This window comes from Pezoporus occidentalis, unplaced genomic scaffold, assembly GCF_034315485.1.
Source record: "Pezoporus occidentalis ecotype Australia unplaced genomic scaffold, CSIRO_AGI_Poc_V1 ctg146, whole genome shotgun sequence".
Lineage (NCBI taxonomy): Eukaryota > Metazoa > Chordata > Aves > Psittaciformes > Psittacidae > Pezoporus > Pezoporus occidentalis.
This window is the reverse complement of record NW_026913274.1, coordinates 169,355-189,346: the sequence shown is the minus strand read 5'-3', so window position 1 is coordinate 189,346 and position 19,992 is coordinate 169,355. Positions and strand designations below refer to the sequence as shown.

General features: G+C 43.0%; 1 protein-coding gene across 21 annotated transcripts in view; it reads left to right on the top strand.

Annotated features, from left to right (window-relative positions):
* Positions 1 to 19,992, top strand: part of CELF4 (CUGBP Elav-like family member 4) — a 749,745-nt gene that overhangs the window by 590,428 nt on the left and 139,325 nt on the right. For 15 of the 21 annotated variants that reach the window (XR_009963147.1, XM_062610323.1, XM_062610325.1 and 12 more), the window contains exons 4-5: positions 14,819 to 14,947; positions 19,369 to 19,448. Coding sequence is in view for 20 of the 21 variants with exons in the window: in XM_062610323.1 (XP_062466307.1) it covers positions 14,819 to 14,947; positions 19,369 to 19,448 (209 nt within the window). In the remaining variant the exon portion in view is untranslated. The remainder of the gene's footprint in view (positions 1 to 14,818; positions 14,948 to 19,368; positions 19,449 to 19,992) is intronic. The other 6 variants (XM_062610324.1, XM_062610330.1, XM_062610327.1 and 3 more) reach the window with 1 other exon arrangement.

The following is a 19,992-nucleotide window of genomic DNA, read 5'->3' as shown; positions in this document are numbered from 1 at the left end:
GATTTTACCCTGAATCAGGGGATAAATTTCTCCAGGTACTGACTTCAGATAGGAATGGAACAACCGCTTTTTATATTTACTGAGCTGGCCATAGCTGTGTTGGTAGAAGAATATTTCTATTATTGATGATGTGTGCCTTTATTGTTCATTTATACCTACTAAAGACCCTGTTTCAGGAAGCTTTTTAGGTTTATGCTTACTGATCTTTTGGTCTAGGTGTATAACTTTCTGTTTCAAAGACTTTTGGCATGGAGAAAGACAATAGCATGGTCAGCACTGTGCAAGGATAGGACAAAGGACCAACTTCAGCCCACTTCTGTAAAAACAGACAAAAAAAGGACAAAATTGAAAGGACAAAATTGACTCAAAATAGGACACCAACATCCCCACTTCATAAGGACTCAGTCTTATACTGCCAGTTGCTGTTAATACAGCTGGTAGTATATGCATGCTTCAGGCTCTCTGATCTAATTAAAACCAGATAAAATAGAGTGCTGACAATAGAAAATTACTTAACAAGTATTTGTCTTGTTCCTATCATGGCATTCTGCTGCATCTCCTTCCTCTGGTACCCAAACTGGTAAGGTATTGAGTTCTTTCCTATAAAACCCACCTGCTATTAATCTTCTGTGTAGACTAAGTGATATCCCTCTTCTTGCAGTTGTTGTATGGAAGTACATGGTCTCTCCCAAGCTCTCGCTGTTTGCTCTCCTTCATGAGTTGAATAGCACAGGGTGTCAGGTAGGAGCTTGGGAATGACATATGTAGGACCAAGTTGTGGTTTAAAGCCAAGATTTTATCTAACTCTTGGATGAGCAAGGAGACAAGTTCATTAAGCCTGAAGGAAAACAGAACGTTAATAATGGTCCTTCAGAGAGTGCAGGGCCATCCAGCACTACCAGTGTTAGGCTGAGGTGTGAAAGACTTAAAAAGACCAGTGAAAAGAAGGAACTCATCAAAGAGATAGACAAGGTGGGATTTGGCCCAGAGCACTCCCAATTCCCTGCATGCTAGGGAAGAAAATGGTGGAGAAAACCTCTGTTGGTACAAGTCACCATTATGTCATACTCATCCACTGCAGCCAATGCATTTTTGCTGTGAGTTCAGAAAACAGCAGCCAAGATCAGAGTCGTGGGACTGTCACCCCAGACCTGTCAGGCAAGAACTGACTAAACTATGTGAGCAGAGAGGTCTTGTGCCTTCTCCTGACAAACCTCACCCCGAAACCACCTGCAAACAGAGCTACCAACAATGGCAGTGCCTGGGGTAAACCGCCTCTGAAGCAGGAGGCTGTTTATGAACTATCCTTTAGAACAAGCATAGCACCCAGCTCATTTTCACCTTTCTTAAAGGTTAACCTCATTTCCCTCTATTAGTTGGTTTTAGCGAATGCCATTTGGATCAGCAGTTAAAGAGCTCTGTCAGCGGATGGAAATGACAGTGGCATTTAAAGCCAGCCGGAGTTGAGGGTTGGGGAGGTGGGTGGGTGGAAGAAATAATCTTCAATAATACGTTTTCAGGGGGATGTTAAGTGACATCAAAGGAGTCTCACTTCCCCCAGCTAGAGGAGAGATCTTTGTCTCCGTGTGCTGAGACAAGTCTCCCTTGAGCTTGAAACCAGCTCAAATACAGGGAGATGAAGTGCCTTGGGGGCTCCAGACCAGGGCACAGGACATCCACATTTATGGGTATTTTCTTGCTGGCCCCAGCACACGTTACTTCCAGGCAAGTGGGTGTTGAATATTGTTTTCACCAAAGGAAGGTTCTTCCATGAGTGCGCTGGTGATTCAGTTATAAATTTTATTGCAACCCATCCAACCCCAGTGTTGCTGTTGCTGCCTGGTATTTCAGGCCACACTGTCCGATCGCAGTTTTCCTGCGTTCCCTCACTGCTCTGAACATCTGTTTTAAGACCTGGGGTCAGGCTTGCAGGAAAGTCTTTCACTCAGAGCAAGGGTGAGTTTTGCCTCTGCTGGAAATTTCACAAGGTTTTATTTTCCTTTTCCTTATTGCAGCAGAGTGGTGAAAGTAGGCTAAGAAAACAGGCCAAATCTGGGAAATGCATACAGACCCGCAAACCTTAATGCACCATAGGTGTGACCGACACCATTCAGGCTCTTCTGTCCTTCTGCTCTGTCCTCACCAGACCTCCCCTGGCACAGGTGTAATATGCTCTGCATCAGGGAGAGCCTGCAACTCCCAGCAGCAGTAGGGACATACTGAGCAGTAGTTCAGCAAATGGAGGGTCTGATCCAAAGCCTGCCACAGCTCCACAGCACTCTTTTTCATTAACTTCAATAAGCTTCAGCTCTAACCTGAATCCCTGATGTTTATTTCAAGCACTGGTGTAGCATCACTGGAATATAATGTTCTGTTTACCTTAGGGTAACAGTCTAAATAAGTATGTGCATAAGTCAAGACAGATCCTGCCAGGTGGTATCCTGAAGCAGACCCATTCATTTCCTGGGTCATTTGTTGAGCTGGCCAAAGCATTTCAAAGGAACAGTTATCTAGCCGAATGTGTGGTTTTGTAAAAGGCAAAGCGCTCCCCTGGAATGGGTCTATTTCAATGAGATTTTTGCCAGGGGATATTTTTTTAAATTAATGCATTGAGTTCTCATTTCAGGAGGTACAAACCTGTCATTTTAACAGGATCTTTTTGATTAATTTTGTTTCAAGTCTGCATTGTATTAAACCACTAAGAACATAAGAGCTTCCATTTTGGGTAAGACCAAAGGGCTGTCTAGTCCTGCATCTTCTGCTCCAGCAGTGCCCATTAGAAAGAGTAAGAACAGGCCTTTCATAAAAATGACCCTTCCCTTAATACCATTAATATCCTCTGGCTTCCAGCAGGCAAAGCTTTAGTGACTTAGATATATTTTGCATCTGGATATTCATGTTTAATAGCAACAAGGGGACACAACCACCAGCAATCTGTCTCATTCTCCTTGAAGCTAATTTATTACTTTTACATTCAGCAACATCCCATTGCAGAAACGTTTTTCAGTTATTCATAAAGTGTGTGAAAATGTACTCTCTTTTGTCTGGCTGACAAGTACAGCCATTCTGCTTTATATATTTAATGTTTTGAGGCTATTAAGACAAACGTATTTTTACTCCTCTGAGACAATGCCCTGTAACATTTCACAACTTAAGAATTTCCATTTCACAAGAACTTTGGCCTCTCCAATTAAAAGTGGAAACACATTTTCTGACACATCAGTGTTTCCCATAGAAAGAAAATTATGTTTTTGTGTCGGTTTCAGTCATTTCATTATGTCAGTGTAATTAAGAGCGACAGCTATAAAAATAATAATAAAAAAAGAAACAACAACAAACCTACTTAAGGACCTAGGAAGAACTGGCAAGAATGAATGGAAGTTTCTCAACAACAGCTTCGTCCTAATGCTGGGGTAGGAACGTCACAAGGACAGTTTAGGAGGATCAGTCACCCCAGCCTCATCACACTGTCATGTCACGCCCTCGCCTTATAGATTAAATAAGGCACGTGGTCTTCCATGTAGGAGAGGAGTCTGATTCTTACCTTCATTTTTATCTACAAAATTGACAGACTGGGACTTACACCTAGATAAAGTGGGACTGGTTTAAGCACAGACAGACCTTCTTTTTAGGTGATCTGCCCTGTGGGGAAAAAACATAACTTTTAATGTCTTCTTGCAGTCAGTAGAATGTCTGAAGGATTTAATTTGTAGGTCCCACTAAAGTTCATATCTTGAACCTGCAACTGGGCCTATCCACTGCATGCCCAGCTCCACTGCTCATACCCATAGACAAATCCTTGCAAGATTTCAGGTCTTCATCTGTAAAGTAGGGTGAAATCATCTTTTTGTTCCAACCTCCTTATTTTGGTGCTTACAAAACTTGGTTACCAGCAGCACTGCCTCTTTCCACACTTACATATATAGCTTGGCACACTCCACTTTTGATTTTAGCTGAGCATTCCAGGTACAAGCATCAAACAAATAATACACAAAACTTCTGTGTGAAATACAGCTTCATAACTGAAGTGAGCATTAGGCCTGGAGCTGTATGATGTAGGAAAGGTGTTACTGAGACCTACAAGACATGCTGCTTGGATTTGTTTATTATTATTGTATTCTTTTGCCTCTCCTTCGTTTTCTTTGTTTGTAGACAAGGGGATGGAGAGGAAGAAAGCCAGCGAGTTTATAAAAGCAAGAGAAAAAGGAGTTGAGGCATTTTCTGGAGATCTTTAATGACATTCTGTATAATTTGAAAGTGGGGAGGGAAGGGGGAGAGAAAAAGGGAATTAGCAAAAAAACTGGCAAAAGAAAAGTGGAATGTGGAGAGAAGCGTGTGGATGAATTTTAATGCAATCAGAAAGCTGTAATAATGGTAATAAAGGAATATATTCAGACGTCAAGAGAGGGAGAAGGGAACAGGACCCGCGACACCAGAATTTAAATTAGACATAGGCGTATAATTCTCTTTCCCCCCACCCCCCTTTCTTCAAATGAAGGAAATGGAATTTTTAAGCACAGCGAAAGAGGGATTAACAATTGGCAGGTTTTCAGCCCTTTGTCTTTTGGCGAATCCCATTTAATCACCGTGTTTAATATTAAGGAGGCTGTGGCCATGCGGGGCTGTCTCAGGCTTGGGGGAAAAGGGATGATATACAGAGGAAAAGAGAGATAACACTTAGGTTCAGGCAATTGTGAGAAAGTGTTTCAATTACCTCCACTGAAGTCTTTAAAAACTGAAGTTTAATTTGATCTGAAATGTCGTCCCAGCTCCTGCAAGAGAAAATATGTCCTCCCCACCCTCCTCCTGCCAATGTCTGTGCTGTTTCAATAGTCCTCGGTGCTCAAGGCTGGAGTGTTACCATGGATTAATGTCCTGGCCTTCTAGGCTTCTGGAAAGGGTTTCAGAGCCCTGACAGGTCACCAGTGAGATGAGTTTAGGAACTGAAACTTATTTGCCTGACATACCAGCCTTGACACCATTGACCCTGCGGAGTTTGTCAAGAAGCTTCTAAGCTTTACTCTGAGTGAGCGTGAAAACCAAACGGCCCTTCAGGCTCAGCCTCAGTCTTGTGTGGCCACAGAGTGAAAAGGGGATATTACACATAGGAATTAAGATGTGTTAAATTCCCCAAAACCAAAGGCGGTAGGAGTTGTATTCAAATCCGAGCTGCCTCCAAAAAAAAACAAGTGTAAAAGTATGATTCAGTGTTCATTTGAGGTGTCATTTGATAGTACAAGACAGTCTTCTCCTTCACCTCCTTCTTCTTCAGGAAATTCATAAAGTTTGGCCCAGTGAAACATCCATAGATTTCCAGAAGGAAGAAGCCCAGGCATTCCTGGAAAATCCGTCAGAGTTTAGTTACAGCACAGCTTCATACATCTGCACTTCAATGTTAGGTCTCCTTAGGTGCTTTTCCCCCATGAACCCCAGGGGTTGTTCCTAGGCAATGGGAACTGTAAGCACAGGCTACTCATATCTAGGGAAAGAGGTTTTGTGGGTTTTTTTTTTCTTCATGATTGGAAGGCTGATTTGAGTTCAGATATTCTTCTTATTGTGTAGGGGTGGTGAAGAGAAAGTGGGTGATTGGACTATACACTGAATTTAGAAAGATTAGATTTTTACTCTTGAGTCTTTTCCTAAAAAGCATCACCTCATGAATAGTTCTCAAAAATATTCCAGTTGGTGTTTCAGATAATGAATAAATGTGGAAGAATTATGATCTGCCAGGCACAAATCAGGCAGTCTTTGTGCTTTGCATGACATCAGGTTTCAGATGGCTCTCACCATCCAAGCAATGGCTACTAATAAAACGGGTTGTTGCCTGTTGTTTTCTCAGCTCGCTGTTGAACACCATAAAACCTGTCATTTATGATCTGCACAGGGAATAGCATCTCTTGGCAATGGACAGTTGTGACGGCACAGTTCAGCAAGTCAGAACTACTGACATTTGTCTTGGGGTTATAATATTCTCAGCTGCACAAGAAGAGTCTTCTGTTAAAAGAATTGTTTAGGCTATGTCTTCATGGCAGGGTTTGCTTGGCATGTTGGCAGAGTTTTGTCCATAACCTGTCTGCACAGAGGAAGCCTAAGTGTTTTTTCATCTGAACTGTCCTGATGAAGCTGTCGGTTTAAGGTTAATTTTCAACTTCAGGGCAGGTAGACAGCAGATCTTACCACAGGAGCGCAGGCCAGGCAAGCCCAAACAGCGTTCATCCTCCTGGTCGGAACCACCTTCCACATCACCTTCCATTTTTTGTCCTAGTTCCACACCTTATCCATCCTGCTCACATGCTTACTCTCCCAAACAATTTTTAGACATGGTTTAGCAGTTCATGCAGACCAAGAACTTCTTCCAGTTCCCTGCCAAGCAGGTCTTTGCTCAGGAGGGTAGGACTGTAGTATAGATGAGGACCCCAAAAGTAGAGAATAGGCCCAGGCATATTTAGTTAAAAAATATAAACTTGGACATTGGGTTAACCACTTGGAAATATATTAAGTGTCTTCCCAGATGCTCATATGGTCAACAGCAAACAATACCTGTGTTCTCATGGCCACATGCACCTAAATGAGCATGGGACTGTCTTTAGGGATCACACCACTGCAGAACATGAAAATTTATTCCTGGAAGGATGACTCCAAGATCTATAGTAATTGCTATTTGCAAAAGCAGGGTTTTCCATTCAGAATAAACCCTGCCTTTACTACCCCACCATGGACTCCTCCTGTAAGAAAAAGATGTTGTGGAAGTTCCAGCCACTCCGATCTGATAGCAACCATGAGATGGTTCAGCCACAGATTGTCAAATCAGCACCAGCCTGATGGGTGCCTTTCATTATTACTGCCAGAGCTCCTCGTATTCATGGTTTGTGGCAGACACCAAGGAACCTCAGCAATGCTTAATTTTGCCTCGTGTAAGCACCAATAATTCTTTTTTTGCAGATAGGGAAACTGAGGCTGCCTTTTGCACTAGTTAATTTATGTAGCCCATATTTCCACTGAGGCCACTTTCTTTGGCAGAGATGTATTGTAAGTGTTTAATAACAGTAACTACATGGTCATCCATCTCACTAGTACAAGGAGTAACAAATCACTCTGAGGGAAAAGTGATTTTGCCTTCCATGGTATTTGAGAGCATTGCTTGAGATGGGACCCAGGAGTCCCAAACACCAGTCTGAAATGCACAGACTTTGGCCAAGCTCTTGCCTATCCTCATGGGTCCACTCTTCCATAACTGGATCAGGAGTGATTTCCACTCTTCTCTAAAAGAACGTCTAGTGCCTGTCTACTGAAAATAGTTTGTAGCATGTTCAAAGTACACAAAAGAAAAAGGTTCCTAACTCAACGTGTGATTAAGTTGCAGAATGTCTTGCTGCAGGATGCAGTGGATACTCACAGTTCACATGGGTTCTAAAGACAACCGAACAATTACATCAGACACTTTAAAAAATATTACATATGAAGAAAAACCAACAGACTCTGTAAGTCCCTAAACTGCAGATCACTGGGGTTTAGGAGAATATCTGAGGGGATTAACAAAATTTCTTCCCCTGTTGTAGACTTTCCACAAGACACCCACAAGTGGCTAGTGCCAGAAGCAGCACACTGAGTTAGACCTGGTGTCTATTGTACAGCTGTTCTTTCACTCTGTATGCAGGAGTCATGTCCAAGTCAAGGCTTACAGTGAAGCCAAGTGATTAAGTAAGTGAAATCCTTCAAACTAAGTTTTTCAGATGTAACAGTGGAGAGTAGCGCACCTGTGGGATGAAGCTTCCTTCTATGTGCAAGAGAATTATGTTCCCACACCTGGTCTTATATTCATTTGTGTTTGTCCCCATCACACAGATGTTCAGATTAGCTGCTATTCTCCCTAGCCCGGGTGTCTCAAAGCCTCTGTCTCCAGCAGTTGGAGACTAGCAGCTGTGCAATCATATCTGCTAACGTATGGGATATAAAGAATCTGTTAAGTAAAACCAAACTGGAGAGGGAGGAGGGGAAGAGATCAGCACAAAGAAATCACTCCTGCTAAGATGTGATTAGGGATGCCCCACAACACCCAGCTGCAAGGAACAGGTGAACTCAGCAAACATTTTAAAGCCTGCAGCAGAATTAGCCCCTTGTGGGTGTTGTTTGATATGGGGAGGAGGAGTGAAAAGGGGGGGAACAGACGGCTGTGCAGGCGGAAGGAGGGCTTGGTTGCCATTGTTTGGAGTTAGGTAGCAGTAGGTTTCTGTTGTTTCCAGAGTGGGTTGGGCTTTTTCGGTTGTTGTTGGATTTTTTTTTTATCCCCATCCTAATTTTTGAAACACCTCCGTTTTACAAGGTTCATGTATTTTCTAGCAAGGTACCACGGAGAAGATAATTAGCTAATTTACAATTAACTACAACAGAATTTTTAATCGCTTCCCCTGTGGAAAGGGCTGTAATCATCATCATGGAGCTGTAGGACTGCTGTGAAAATGGCAATAGGAGTGTGCAGCCCAGGCCCCAGGAAATGCCCTGCTTTTAGCCTATGGATCCACCTGATTAGCACAGGTTGAGAGTGGTGCTGGGCCACTCTGGACAAAGAGGGGATCCAGCTTGAGCTTATAGATTTGAGTTCAGAACTCAACACAAACATTCATAATGTTTGGGACACCTGCAGATCACCCCTCTGCTCTATAGCTCTTCCTTTCTTCTTTGGCCTGGGAAGGACACACTGCCCGTGATTGTCCAGAAAACCCAGGCTTATGGCTTTTTTCCACCACTGTGGCTCTGGAAGATTCCTGATCACAGTGTGGGACATGAACCTGTTGGAGTGGATTCGGAGGACGACCACAGAACTTATAAGAGGGGTGGAACACCTTGTGTGAGGAAAGACTGAGAGAGTTGGGGTTGTTCAGCCTGAGGAATAGAAAGCTCCAATGAGACCTTACTGAAGCCTTTCAGTCCTTATCTTTGCAGGGGGCTTCTAAGAACAATAGGGACAGACTTTTGAATCCCTTGTCCTGCCCAGGACAAGGGATAAGGGTTTTAAACTGGAAGAAGCTATATTCAGAGTAGATATTAAGAGGACACTTTACCATGACAATGATGAACACTCCAACAACTTGCCCAGAGAGCTGGGAGATGCCCCATCCCTGGAAACGTTCCAGATCAGATTGCACAGGGGTCGGAGCAGCCTGATGTAATTGAAGATGTTCCTGCTCATTGCAGCATGGGTTGGACTATACGACCTCTAAAGATTCCTCCCAACCCAAACCATTCCATGATTCTGTATTATTCTATGATGGACACCTTCAGTGCTGCATCCTCTCCCCTCTCTGCCAAAGACCAGTCAGAAGAACGGGTAAGGAAGATTCACTCTGCTTTTGCATACTCTATGGTAGATGTGCTACTTGGTCTTATGCACCAGCATTTTCTTCTTACCCACACTTGCACAGAAAACATTTCTGCACTGTTTGTTTGTTCTGTCATGGTGCCAAAGAGGTAAGCTTAAAGTCCTTCCCAATGCCTGGACCAAGGCACTGCAGCTGGTCCCTCACTGTGTGTGCAAGCAGTGTTTGGGAAGGAGGGGAATAGCAGCAGGGACAAATAATTATTAGCTATATAAATAATGGAATTAATTATCATCTAGTTTCTGAAACAGAGCCATACAGCAACCTGGTTCTGAAGCTTAGAAAGCCAAAGGCACCGAGTAACATCAGTGAGCTGCTCTGCTGAATACCATGTGCATAAAGAAGATGGTTGTTCCCATACAGAAATATGCTAATACCAGTTTTGCTCTTGCATGAATGAGCTCACACACCATCCATGTGTGGTGCCCTGGCAATGAACTTGGAATGAAATAGAGAAACTCATTGGCTTTAGAATAAGGGGTTTCATGGCTAGAAGAGACCATAACGATCTTCTGGTTTGCCCTCCTGATTAGCCTGGGCCATGAAGGTGATAGATCTGTCCCTCTTTATTTCCAAGGCCTTGGATGTGATGTTCTAGATGGTAAAGCCGACTTATGTTTTCCTGATACAAGGATTCAACCTCTTTGTTTTGCATGAGGAATACGAGAACACAAGTGTATTTATATACTCTTATCTAAATGTACCCCCGTGCACACACATACATTAGCGAGAGCTATCTGGATAAACACAAACCTGTGTCATGTCTCTCTGTGAGTGACCCTAATTTTCCCCCATTCCCTTCACAATTGCTGTGATTCTTGTTCTTGTCCTCTTGCTCAGCAGAGGGTCAAACATCCTGCATCTCATTGTCCCTTCTGTCTCTTTAATTAGTGCCCGTCCTCCCCCTTCTCCCCCTCACTCCCATGTCCCCCCTTCCCATCTCCTCTCAGCACTTGGTTTGCAGTGCTCTATTATTTCACCTTTCATGCATTCCGTCTCCTTCGCCGGGGCCCATCTGACACCTCTGCCTTACACTTATCATAGAAACATAACATTTAAATACAAATAGAACAGGGAATAATTTAACCCCTGTTTGCGCTGGGGAAGGTGCCGAGGCTTTGCATAAACACAGGCGGGGAGATTTATAGATGCTGTATATTTATCTGACAAGTTACATTTCTTACCACTGTGCCTTGCAGCCAGCTTTTCCTATGGGTACAAACCCCCCATGCTGGTCAAGAAGAGGGAAGCTTGGTTTCATGGGGGTATTGGAAATATCACCAAGGGGTGACATCTAGGAACTCATATGCCATTGTGGTGGCCTTTTTTTACTTACCTGCCCTCCTAGGAGGAATAAGGAGGTGCTGGCTCCTGTTGTTGCTGTAGCTTGTTTATGGCAAAATGGGGTAGACTTGGGATGAACTTAGTTCTCAATATTATTGGAGTGCCTCAGTTTACTCATGGTGAGGGCCTTGTGCTGCACCAGCAAAAGCCTCCTCGGCTTTCCTGGGTGCCACAGCACAGAGAAATAGCCACCCATGCTTATTTCCATGGGCCAAGCAGGCATGATGGACTCAGGTTGTGGGGAAAGACTGATAACCACATGGGGAAAACAAAAATGGAGCAGAGGTTTAGATAGACACCACACTCAGCCCCTACACTGCAGGGCAGTGGCGCTGCTCAGGCTGCTGCTGACACCAGTGCATCCTGTCATCATTTTATTCTGTCATCTCATGGCCTTGTTCAGACATACTTACAAAGTAGGAGTAGTTGACCTGGTCCATGATATGTCAGCTCTTTACTTGGGACCTGGAAGAGTAGTGTATGGAAGCAGTCAGGGTGTAAAAGGTTTATATAAGTCCATTAGAGGATAAACTCATTAGCCAAGACCTGGAGTGTGCTGAAAGGTCCAGTCTGCTGGATACTTGCCTCTCTCTTCCCACCTGAGATGTGTGAGGAGCATTGTTAAAACGTGCTGCTGAGCTCCCTGGCAGGGCAGGGATGTGGAAGGTAACTGCAGTGCTTTGTTAGAAGCAGCTCTCAGAGACAAAAAAGCTTCTTAAACTGACTCATTTATTATCAGCTGAGTGTGTGATTGTGCAGATTTCTCAGACGGCAGATGTGACAAACGATTCCCCTGACAGCCCAAGGCATGGGTTTTCAGGAGACAGACAGGGTGCTGGAGACGGGGCTGGAAGTGATGCCCAGGCAGTGCTGAGCTCTGGCTAGCCATGGGGCCGCTCTTCGTGCTGCCTCCCTTATTGCAGCTGGACCAGCAGCTCCTGGCAAAGGTGATCCTCACCATGGGTAGAGCCTGTTCCTGGTGGTCTGATGGCCACCTTGTAGGCAGCTCAACAAAGAACCACATCTACTGCCAGACAGCGCTGTAGAAAGGCATCATCACTCCCAGTGTCCTGCAGAGATGTATAAAAGGGGGATAAAAAAACTAAAATAAAATAAGTAAAATAGAAAGTAAAATGAAGAGATTCCTAAAACACGTGGTTGTAGCTTTGCATAAACTAAACCAGACGAGGCAGTTTCAGGACAGTTCCACACTAGAGAGTTTTGCTGACAGAGGAGGGATGTGATTTTTTTTTTTAATGATACATTTATGTTAGCAAAAAATACTGGTGAAAATACAGTTACACAGCTATAGGAGTGCTTTTGCTGATGCAGCTTATTTGAAACAGGGAAAACTGTATGAAGTACAGTATAACAGCTTCCTCTGTGCTGGAAGTATTTACTAGACACAATCTTTCTAGGCAAAACCTTTTGCTGCTGGTGTTCCTAGTTTGTTCCCACTGCTCTACCTCATTCCTAAAATACCTCCCATTTTTCCAGAACAGCTGGTCTCATTTACTGGGTGGGTTTTCCTCCAATGTGTGGACAACCACTGGAGCTTGGACTGAACTCTTTGTCCAAGGCTTTGTCTAAGCCTACGCTGAAAGACACTGTGTCACCACCCTCAGTTTCAGTAGCTGCTTCTCTAAGGCTTGTACCTCACCTCTGAGAGTCTCTTTTGAAGGTCAGTTTGGCCATCAAGGAAACAAACCTTTTAGATATCCAGAGCAGCTTCTTTTGAGAGGGGATAATGTACACAGTGTCAGTTAGTGCTTTGTGCATCATTAAATTCTGAACTTCGTGTTGTGAGCAAGGACCTCAGAAAGTCCCTTTCCTTAATCAATTCCAGCATAAAGTAGGCATATTTCTTCCTTTAACATGTCTATCACAAGGCTATTCATGTTTTTCTCCCCTATCAAAATGCACATGTATCCTCCTCAACCTATTTTTCCTACCATTTCAGCAGCCAGAATGAAGGCAACATAACCGTTTTCTGTGGGCAGTAAACTTTAAGTTCATGTAGATAACTTGGCTGCAGGATTGAAAATTCCTAATATCCTCACTCAGTATCCACTACATGAAAAATTATCCTCATCCAAGGCTATAAAGTAATTTCCAATTTACAGGTGCATCATGGACAGGGGAATTTTGATCAAACATTAGTTGAATCAGGACAGATTGTTTACATGAATGATTTCTCAGGGAACAAAAGTGACATAAATCACCCAATTAGTCAGCCAGGAAAGGTTTGTTGCAAACCAATATTTTGTTAAGCTTTAGTGTGACGTGAGCATTAAAAATAAATAATTTTTTTAAAATCAAACTATTTATTTATTTACATGTATTTATTCAAATTGGTTACATCTGCTCTGTAAGCTGAAAAAAAAAATCTTGGTTCACACATTTACATAGTGTTTAATGAATGATAAATACGACATTTACGAATCATGTGCAAATGGCCTGTTTATATATACGATGTAACCTACGTAAATTTCTTTTTTTTTTTTTTGCTGTAACGGTACTAGTCTCTGAACATAAACCTAATATAAACACATCACTCAGTGCCTTCTGAAATCTTTCTACCAGCTCTACCAGCTCAGTAATCATGAGTTTAGTCTGTTTTCACCAACATTTTCTTAATGTATTTCGTTCTGGACTGAAGATCCCCATATTGGTGTAAGCCCAAGTATAAGTCATAGAACCAGAGAGTGGTTTGGGTTGGATGAGACCTTAAAGTTCATCCAGTTCCAGCCCCCTGCCACAGGCAGGGACACCTTCCACTAGAGGAGGTTTCTCCAAGCCCCTGTGTCCAACCTGGCCTTGAACACTGCCAGGGATGGGGCAGCCACAGCTTCTCTGGGCACCCTGTGCCAGAGCCTCAGCACCCTCACAGGGAAGAGCTTCTGCCTAAGAGCTCATCTCAATCTCCCCTCTGTCAGGGTAAACCCATTTCCTCTTGTCCTGTCCCTACTGGCCCTTATCAAAAGTCCCTTTCCAGGCTTTTTGTAGCCCCTTTAGGCACTAGAAACTAAGTCTAAGGTCTCCCCTTAAGGAGCCTTCTCTTCTCCAGGCTGAACCAGCCCAAGCCTCTCAGCCTGGCTCCAGAGCAGGACTGCTCCAGCCCTCAGAGCATCCCCATGGCCTCCTCTGGTCTCGCTCCAACAGCTCCACATCCCTCTTGTGTTGAGGACAGCAGAACTTCACACAGCGCTCCAAGTAGGGTATCATGAGAATAGAGTAGAAGGGCAGAATCACTTCCCTCGACATGCTGGTCACACTCTTTGACGCAGCCCAGCATACAGTTGGCTTTCTGGGATGCAAGCACACACAGCTGGGTCACGTTGAGCTTCCTCATTCAAAATACAATTATCTATCTACTAGCAGACCATGTCTTGTTTTGACATGAAATACCACCTGCCTGAGCTATCTCAGATATTAGCAATCATATAAGTTTATTTTATGTTTCAAAAACTTTTCACTTTTTTCAAATAAGTTAAAAAATATACTAAAAACCTCATCCAAACTCGTATGTATATGTCTGTGAGTGGGTATGAATGACAAATCTCCATTTACAGGCTGTGGCTTCCTGATTTATACCCTGATTATAAACAGCTTATGTTAAATCTGCCTTTTTTTTTTTTTCTGCAACTTATTTAGTATTGCGAGGGCTACTAACTTATGTTATTTTTCATTTGGACTTTATTCCTATATGCTATCTTTATCCACATTCCTCTTGGATCGCAGTCTGAGCAATGTTGTCATTTCAGTTACTGCAAGCTAACTGCAAAAATTGATCAGAAAAAAGCTGATTTGGAAGACTTCGGTGCCTTGATTTTGAGAAGCAGTTAGAGATTTTATATATAAGTAAATCTTTCAGGGGTTTATTTGGTTGGTTTTTTTTTAAATTGCCAAATTATTTTCAGGTATTCATTGAAAGTCAAATGCTATTAAGGTTTTTGAGCCAGCCACCTGAAAAGACTAGCAGCTTCTTAAACATGTCACCTCAATGAAATCACCATTTGTTTTGCATGTGATACTGAGCCATCTTGGCTTTCACATCCCTCCTGAAATATGGTAAGCATCTCTTTATTTTGTTCCAGAAGATAGAAAACTCTTTGTGGGCATGCTCAATAAGCAGCAGTCAGAAGATGATGTGCGCAGGCTATTCGAGGCGTTTGGCAACATCGAGGAGTGCACGATCCTTCGGGGACCCGATGGCAACAGCAAAGGTAAGGTGATGGCTTGTGTCAAGCTTGACCCACTTTCAGGGTATATATCATTTTCTGGTGTGACAAAGTCACTGTCTAGCTGCCAGGAATCATCTCTTATGTTAGGAATGGTCACATATGCCAAGGGAGGCCATTACTTTGCTGGTTGCTGTCTGCTTTTGTGTGAGAGTTAAAAACTGATTGCACTTAAAAATACATGCTCCTTACTAGCTATGTCTTGCCATGTGTGAACTGATGGCTATTATTTGCTCTCAGGACAGAGCTTATACTCTGAACACAACACCATTACCTTCACTCAAGATGTGCTCTCCCCACCCTGTTGAACAGGGCAGCTCTGTCTTTAAACAAAGCCAGGGTTGATATTTTACATATTGACTCAATGGCTCAACCATTACATCTGTTTATTTCTCACCCATCGGCCCCAGATCTTCCCCCTTCTTTTCTTGGTCTTTGCATAGATACATGCTAACCGGTGATCACAATTGCAAAGGTATGGGTGCCGATTTAAATATTACACCCAGCAGACATTTACCATGTAAAACACGCAAATTCTTCATTGTAAAACTAGGTACCTTACCTCCTTCAACTTTTTGGCATCACTTGCTATCTGGAGAGCACAAAGGATTCTCTGCTAGAGCCAAAGTGTAAGAATGAGGCTTCTCTCTTGAATAGGAGGGTCATATTTTCCCCCATCAGTCTCTAGACAAAGTAACTTCAATTTGAATAGGAAGCCCTTTCCTCTTGACAGTGTAATGTGTCCATTAAATATTGATCTGCATATAATATATCATAAGCTGTGTTGGAATGTGCAGCACCAGAGAAGAGACCAGTTCTGCAGGTGCAGTTCATATCTCAATGGATATTTTGACATGTGACAACATCAGCCAGCATATTTTTGCAACGGGAAGGCAAAAAATCCAAATCACAGTGATACACTGGAAAATGGTATTGCTGTTCCATAAAATCATTGGCGGACAAAAAAGACTTCACACCAACATTACAGGGCAGCTGTTTGATATACACCAGTAAAGCTCAGCCTTCCTGATATAAATGGCTAAAAATAAACCATGGGCACCTTCCTTCAATTAAATATCTACTTTAGTTCCCATGAGACCCAAAGACAGGGGCTTCCCCATTGGAAAGTGGTAAGCTAGGTTGGAATAGAAGACCTCCAACCATCATAACGGCAGGCAGTTAAACACTTCATTCACTGAACAAATCAGCAAATTGGAGAAGAGCAAAAAAAGTATATCTGTCTGCCTCTGCTTAGAATTGTATGGAACAAAATCTAATGACAAAGGAGTTAAACAGAGTAATAATAAAGGCAATAAAGTCTAAGATCTGTATGAAACAGATTTCAAAGTAAATCCAACCCACAGAGTTGTATTCATACTTGCTCTATCTTTTTTTATCTTTTTCTTAAACGATTTCATTACAAGTCTGAATCTGAGTGGCAGCTCAATATTGCTAACCAGTTTAATTATTAGTGCTAGCAGGCTGCAGTCTCAGGCTTGCATTTCACCGAGCTGTTCAGGATCAATACCGAGCCTTGACAGAGTTAATATTACCAGCTTCCATTTGCTGGTGCTATTTACTGAGAATGTGAAGCTCCTAATTTACACACACAGAGTTACATACACGCACACACGCACACGGAACAGTCAATCCAACAGAAAACTTAAGGCTAGTGCCCTTATCTTAGAAGACAGTCGGGCAAGCCACAACTCCCACAAAGTTATTCCCAGTCTGTAATGTTTTCCATCTGCTAGAAACCAATATGTGACACACATGGCTTGTGAGCTACTTATTTTGGGTAAAGCCCATAAGGCTTAAATTCTACCTAAATTAATATCTAAGCAGACTGTCTAAGTGCCAGAGAGAAATCAGATTCCATAGACCTCAATCCCACCCAACCATTCTGTGGAGGAGTCCTCAGGTGGGGAAGCTGAAGTGGACCCAGTACAGCAAGCCAGCAGGACCTGCAGGGACTGCATTGCTGCTATCTGGATAGCACCTTCCCTCAACCACCCTTTTTTTCCCTCTATTCAGCAGCTGTCTTGTTCAGTAACTCAGAAAGCAAAGATTTTCCCATAAGTTCCACAAGAGGAGTCTTAACACCCTCTGCAATTATAACCTTAGGCCCTGACTCTGCAGTCTCGTCCAAGCTGACAAGACAGTAAGAACAGCCCTTCCAGCTCTATAATCTGGAAGTAAGGAAACAAAAAAAACTTAAGCACATCTATGTCCCTGTTCAGCACAGGTTATATATCTGTGTGTCAAAACCCCTTCAAAAGTCAGAGATGCTCCTGAAAAAAAAGACACCATTTTTCTGAGGAGAATGGCATGCTTCATGTCCCATGGCTCATGAGTCCTGTAGTCAGTGGGAAGGAAGGAGATTCTGTGCACATTTGGTGTTGTGTACAGAAGCCATCACACTGAACACACAAACAAAAGGACAAAAAAAGTTGGGATCTCTGTTATTAACTTGCCACCATTCACCAGTAAAAGCTGAATTTTCCTTTGTCCAGCTACCTCAAAACCTACTGGAAGCAATAAGAGGAAGCAGTAGGAGGGAGATCATTAGCATCTTGGCCATTAAAGAAGATAAATGCCTTCTACTCCTTTTATTCCCACCTTTATCCAGCTCCACTGATCTGTCAGGTTCCTCAGCACAGGGATGAATTTCACCTGAAGAGAGTGAAGCCTTCAGTATGACAGCAACACTGCAGCCAAAAATCCTGCTCTAAATGCAATGGGTGACTGGAGCTGGAAAGCTTTTGTATATTTGCTAATCAGCATCTTCTTTTTAGACGCAGAAAGTACAAAAGAATCTCTGCAAATAATTAAACACCCTAATTCTGGATTATCTCTGATTAATGAAGAGGAAGGCACAGTATCTCAGGAGACCGGGAATGCTGGGCTGCGATTATGTCATAATTGATCCCTATTGTTTCCAGCTGAAGTTTATCTATCTCATTTTCTCATGATTGTCTCCTCTCAGCTCCTTATAAATTAGATCCAACTATTAGCAACAATCATTGTGCTTTTCCTGAAATGCAGTCTGAGCACAGTGCTGAGAGAGTAATGCAACGTGAAGGGCTCCTAACTGTAAGCTAATTTCCTATGTCTGCTTATTTTTAGAAGGGGTGATCACTGCTTTTTTTCAATCTCACTTCTATGAGCCTGCAGTGATGATGTTGGGGACCTTTGGAGTTCATTCTTCATGTTTGCAAGTGGGGTGTTCTAATGCTTTAGCTTTTACCATGCACTGTATGGTTCCATGAGGGTGTGTGGACCTTCTAAAGAGTCTGCAAAGGGGATAAAGGAGAGATGTCCCATTGTTAGGACTGGCACTCCCTGTGCAGTGATCTGCACCCCTTCAGGGAAACAGATAGGGCTTTGCAAATTGATTAAAAGCTCAAACGTCTTTAGTAGTAATAGAAGGGGATGGAAGCCAGAACTTCTCAGATCTCTCCCAATCTGTTCCAAAAACCGCCTTAGCATATGGAAATTACTCTTCCTCTCTCTGAGTCAGTTTGCTTGTAGCTAAGAGTGTTAGCAATACTTTCCCCCACTCCAGTGGTGCATGTGACCCTTTGAAGTGTTGATCATTTCTGCACACTAGTATGTATTCCTAAAAGCATCTTTCTGCCCTAAAACCTTACGTAAGAGTTCGGTATGAAAGTCCTCACATGGCAATGCAGGCTCGGGATGCACTGCCTACGTTTCTCTAATGTCCAGAGGAGAGCACCTATACAACCACTGGCTCTGCAGCTATGAAAGACTAAGATCCAAATTTTGGTGCTGCTGAGCTGATAATCATCACATACAGATCTCTCCCATCCCTCTTTCTCCATTAGAAGCTCTTACACTATGTCAGATGAAAGCTGCTTGGAGCTTTACCAGACAGTGGTGTGATAAGGTACCTTGTGGGTCTGGAGTAACCTGAATACCTTCTGTATATTTGGCTTGTGTTTGTTTGCAACAAGTATGTTTAGCTTTCTGATAACTTTTCTACACTTCCTTACTGTTTCTCACAACCCCAGAGGGAGAAGCGTTCAGCATTAAGTCCAATACAAATAAAACTCATTTTCACACAGTAAGTGGTAAAATTGTTCAGCAATGTGCCATGGGAATCTGCAGAGGTCAAAACATAAGTGGATTCAAAATGTACTTGCTAAGTTTGTGTCCATCGGTGCCCATTACACAAAGTGTGGGAATTCTGGATGCAGCTTTGCCTTGACAGGTTCTCAGGCTGCTGATGACTGGACTTTGGAGAAGAATAACCAGGAGCACAGTTACTTGTTATACTTTCTCCACAACCATCTTTATTGTCCAGTTCTGAGGTCAGGATATTCAGCTAGGTGAACTTTCATGGTACCCATGCAACTTTTCTTATATTCTTCTATTTCTTCTTCCAGGGTGTGCATTTGTGAAATACTCTTCACATGCAGAGGCCCAAGCAGCCATCAATGCCTTGCATGGCAGCCAGACAATGCCGGTGAGTAGCTCTGTGACACAGGCAAATGAGGATTGGTCCAGCCTTTGCTTCCCTGTGGCCTGATGGAGGAGGGCTGATTTATCTGTGCTCTGCAACTCATTTTCCAGGAAGGATGGGTAACAGCTCAGGCATGTAGGGCTTTAGGTGCTCTTAACCCATCAGTGGAAAGGCCAGGATGTCACTGTTTCACATAGGTGCAGAACACCAAGGGGTGTTGTGTTCTGCTACCTGCAGTTTTGATGACCAGAAAAAATGACATACGGTTCACAGATGTCAAAAACATTCAGTAAAACTCAGTGTAAGTGTAACCTTCCAAGTTTCAGAGGGATGAATGAAGTAGAAACCTTTGTCTAAGAGCTTCTTTTTCTCCCTTCCCAAAGAATCCCTGCCTCTACATGAAGCTTAGACAGCCTTTTGCCAATATATACAGCAGACAGCAGGTTGTTCACTAGAAGCTAGAGACAAATCACACAGTAATGGGTGCTTCTCACTGCTACTACAAAAGTGTAGCATAAGTGTGGTCCCTTCATTCAACTTTTGAAAG